The 4,192-nt window shown below is 39.7% G+C and overlaps 1 protein-coding gene across 2 annotated transcripts; it reads right to left on the bottom strand.

Annotated features, from left to right (window-relative positions):
* Positions 1–417: 417 nt before the first annotated feature.
* LOC108830762 (NADPH--cytochrome P450 reductase 2) lies at positions 418–4,192 on the bottom strand. Of its 2 annotated transcripts, XR_008941081.1 has the most exons (18): positions 3,733–4,192; positions 3,598–3,657; positions 3,449–3,525; positions 3,303–3,360; positions 3,130–3,213; positions 2,990–3,026; positions 2,835–2,904; positions 2,562–2,747; positions 2,357–2,449; positions 2,057–2,279; positions 1,889–1,972; positions 1,664–1,815; positions 1,467–1,563; positions 1,158–1,385; positions 948–1,070; positions 760–873; positions 526–681; positions 418–486 (listed from the first exon to the last, which is right to left on the bottom strand). XR_008941081.1 is itself a non-coding variant. In XM_018604346.2 (17 exons), exons 1-17 carry the CDS (start codon positions 4,093–4,095, stop codon positions 601–603), a joined length of 2,130 nt encoding a protein of 709 aa, XP_018459848.1. In that variant the 5' UTR covers positions 4,096–4,192; the 3' UTR covers positions 418–600. The 2 variants fall into 2 exon arrangements, 1 of the variants encoding a protein (XP_018459848.1); XM_018604346.2 differs by having other exon boundaries at positions 418–681.

The following is a 4,192-nucleotide window of genomic DNA, read 5'->3' as shown; positions in this document are numbered from 1 at the left end:
GCGATTGGAGAGATACCAAATTTTAACCAGAGTGGTATAGTTCTTCACCACATTCATTTATCATATACATATATGGTGGGTGTGCCAACATGCGCAATATATGAAATTTTCAAACCGGCTTATTCAGCAATCTATAAGAACATAGAGATGGTACTTGTCCCAAAATGTTGCTGCTGCATAAAATAAATATTCATATCAAGGGTACACACTTTCTGTATACAACATAATTGTTTCACAAAGACCCACATCACATCTTATGCAATTTTTTCATTATTTTATCTGGTGGGTTATATAACAAAAAGTTTGATCAAAAAAAAAATATTTAACAAAGAGTTAAAATAAAATCACCAAACGTAAATGATAACGAATAGAGAAACTTTTCGTGACAAGAAAAAAAAAACGAATAGAGAAACTAAATTAAAAATGGAAAAAGGAGGTTCATTTATTTCCTCTTTAACGATCACAAACTTCATGATCATCATAATGATCATCATAACGATCACAAACTTCATGATCATCATAATGTGGGCATTTCTGTGCCGTATATAATTATAATAAAGTACACTGAGTGTGTATGGTGGAGAGGCTTCAACAGCTTGGTTACCATACATCTCTCAGATATCTTCCACTCATTTGCAGATTCTTCACAAAGCTCTCTGCTTTCGTTGAACCCATCGATCCCTGCAAAACAAAGACATTGCATAGTCAGTAAAAAACCGATCAGAGACTTTTTGTGATGTGATGAGGACTCAAACGAACCTGCTCTTGAGCTATTGTGTGGAGAGATCTGTGGACGTCTCTAGCCATGCCTTTGGCGTCCCCACAAACATATACATAAGCTCCTTGAGAGATCATGTTCCAGATATCAGAAGCCTGCATTGCGATAATAATTGTCAGCTCAAGAATCAAATAAACTATGCAGAGATCTGGTTATTAAAAGCTCATACCTGGTCCATCATCTTGTGCTGTACATATTCTTTGGTTGGTCCTTCACGAGAGAAGGCGACGCTCAGTTCTGAGAGTGCACCACTCTCTAGAAACATCTGCAGCTCTTCCTCGTAGATGAAATCCTGTAAATGTATAAGAAAGAGTTTAGATAAACTGAACAAAGAAATGATGATAGCACTGAGTTTACTGAGAAATGGATTTATTATTACCATTCTACGGTTTCTGCATCCAAAGAACAAAACTGATGGACCTAGTTCAACACCAGATTCCACCAACGCAAGTCTTTCCTGAAGGAAACCTCTGAAAGGAGCCAATCCAGTCCCTGGACCAATCATGATGATCGGTACCTTGGAATCAGAAGGAAGCTTGAAGTTGGATTGCCTAACAAATATCGGTGCTGAGCAACAGTTTTCACTCTTCTCATAAGGCACAGCACTCTGTAATTACAACACAAAAGTAAAATTTTAGATAAATATTTATACAAATGGCTAAAAACATCACAATGTGATATGTTTTACCTTCATCCAAGTCGAGCACACTCCCTTATGAATCCTTCCTGTTGGCATCTTCTCATAGACAAGTGCACATGTAACATGAATTCTAGTTTCAGCAATCCTAATGCAAATAAGCAAAGACAAATGGGTCAGTAAGTACCAGATACGTCTCAAGCCTCAAGGGAGTAATTTGAAGACAAAAGACAATGAGAAGTACTCACTTGGGAGATGATGATATTGAGTAGAACCTAGGCTGCAACCTTGGAGCGACAGCAGCAAAGAAGACACCAAGTGGCGGCTTGGCTGAAGGAAACTCTGCCATCACCTCGAGCAGACTTCTTTGACTCTCTACTACCCACTTTGAATACTCATCCTGGTTTTGAAAGGATTACAATAAATATACTTCTCAGAAGAACAGCAGCCAACAGAAAAGTTCATGCGCAAACCTTTCCAGCGGGTGAAGCAAGGTGTTTTAATCGCTCTGCTTCGGTAGGATCAGATGCATGAGCAGCCAAAGCAAGTAAAGCGGACTGCAGGAAAACAATTGAGTTAGAACCTCTCTGTGCAGACCAGTCCAATAATGACAAAAAAATCAAGATGTGAATCTAACCAACCTTCTTAGGAGAACTCAAAAGACATGCATATCGTGTAAGCGCTGTTCTCAAGCTGCAAGGTGGGAATGTAGGAGGAAGCGAGCTGCTGATCGGTGTGCCATCTTCTTTATCAGAGTGAAGGGAGAAATAAGTATCAGGTGACATATCCAGTAACCTAAGCGCTTCCTCTACAGTTTCCTTCAAATTATCACTCAGTACACCAACATGATCTCCAGTTTCATATCTGACACAGGAACAAAAATTCATGTTATTATTCTTCAAGTATGTTTCCTCTGATTATATACAAACAGTAAAACTCACGTTAGTCCACTTCCGGCAATATCAAATTCAAGATGAGTGCAGGAACGGTCAGACTCTGGAGTATGAAGCTCTCTTCTCACAGCAACATTCGCCCTTTAAAAGCACCAAAACAAAGCACGGATTAGAACAACCGATAAGACAAGATTATATTTTAGCAAAAAAACAAAAAACGACAAGATTATAGAGAAAACAAAACTTTGCACACCTGTAAGGATGCTGAGCATCAAACACAACATGGCCATTCCCATTGGCCAAGTTTTTCTCATTCAATGCGTCTCCAGATTTGTGGATAGAAACTCTGTACTCTAAAACAGCTGCAGTGTATGGTGTAACAGCTGTGTCACCTTCTTCCCTCAGTATTGTATCTAACTCTGGCCACAATGCTTCTCGCCTGCAAAAGATAGCAAAATTCAGCTCAGGAAACAAAAAAAAAGTAGTCCAAAGCAGCAAATATAATCATAAGAAGAAGGTGATATACCAAGCGGTAAAGTCATCTTCAATACACTGGTCATCATCTCCAAGACCAACATGTACAAGACGCTGCGCACCTGTAACAAAACCACTCATTAAGTTAGAAGACAAATACAAAGATATCAAAACAAATGATGAAAATAAAGAAACAAACAAACAAACCTTGTTCGACAAGGATGTCATCTACAACTTTGGCAACCTGCAACACAGATTTTACATAAAAAAAATTCCAATATTAGCCAAGGAAACTGGAGTAAGCGTGAAAAACTTTTAAAAAAAAAAGAAGATTTCATTTTAAAAACCTTATTAAAATGTTCATATTGTCTGTTTCCTAACCCAAAAACTCCGTACTTCAAGTTCTTGAGCCATTCTCCTCTGTCATCTCCCTGTAAACACACATGCTTAAACTTCAAAAAACAAGTAAACATAAATAAAAATAAACCAAGCAAATAAAAAAAAGAAGAAAAAGACAAACCTCGGTGAACCATTTGTAGAATCTGGCAGCATTGTCTGTCGGCTCACCGTCTCCATATCTACACAACATCCAAATTGTTAAAAAAAACCAGATCAGCCAATGAAAACAACATCAAACCAACAGAGAAGCTAGAAAAAGAAACAAACGTGGCTAAGAAGAAGAAAGCCACATCCTCTTTCTTCAGCTTCTCCTCATACTCATCATCATCCGCCGCGTAATCATCCTGTTAAAGGAATCAAAATCAGAATACAAAAAAAGAATCAAACTTTTTTTTTTTAAACGGTATAATAAATACCAAATCAACGATTTTGAATCTGGTCTTCTCGTATCTAGCTTTAGCTTCTTCTCCTAAAGCCTGTAAAGAAAATCGAATTCAATTAGCTTCCATCATCATCTTCAATCATTTTAGAATCTCAAAAAAGCAACTCACTTTAGCGAACCCTTCAGCTGTTCCGGTCTGCGTACCGAAAAAGATTGTGACTTTCTTCCTCCCGTCGTCGACCTCGTCCTCCTCGCGCGGCGGCTTGATCACCAGCGGCTTGAGCGTCTCGGCGCGTCTCGAGCTCCCGGAGCCGCCGTTGGATCTCCGCCACACGAGCATGACGATGCAGCCGATGAGAACGGCTATGGAGGTGGATATGATCATTGCGAATTGGCGATTCTCGATCAGCATGGAGCTCAATTCCGCGGCGACGGACTCGTATGCGGAGGCGTTCGCCGGGTCGGAGACGACGACGGGCTCGCCTTTGATGATGGCCGACATGAGATCGAAGGGAGAAGAAGAAGACGACATGGCTGAGAAGGAGAAGAAGAAGAAGATCTCTCTGCGTTTGGTTTAGGTGTGGTTTAGGTGAGAGAGAGACACTCTTATGAGAGAGAAAGTACAATGG

This window comes from Raphanus sativus, unplaced genomic scaffold (genome assembly GCF_000801105.2).
Source record: "Raphanus sativus cultivar WK10039 unplaced genomic scaffold, ASM80110v3 Scaffold1272, whole genome shotgun sequence".
Lineage (NCBI taxonomy): Eukaryota > Viridiplantae > Streptophyta > Magnoliopsida > Brassicales > Brassicaceae > Raphanus > Raphanus sativus.
The sequence above is the reverse complement of the archived record's forward strand: the minus strand, read 5'-3'. Positions and strand labels throughout refer to the sequence as shown.

Excerpts from the sequence above, each read along its gene's own strand:
- LOC108830762 (XM_018604346.2), bottom strand. The coding sequence starts at position 4,095 with ATGTCGTCTTCTTCTTCTCCCTTCGATCTCATGTCGGCCATCATCAAA. Across the intron at positions 3,658-3,732 it reads CAGCTGAAGGGTTCGCTAAA|GCTTTAGGAGAAGAAGCTAA; the intron begins GTGAGTTGCTTT and ends TTTTCTTTACAG. Across the intron at positions 3,526-3,597 it reads GATTCAAAATCGTTGATTTG|GATGATTACGCGGCGGATGA; the intron begins GTATTTATTATA and ends TTCCTTTAACAG.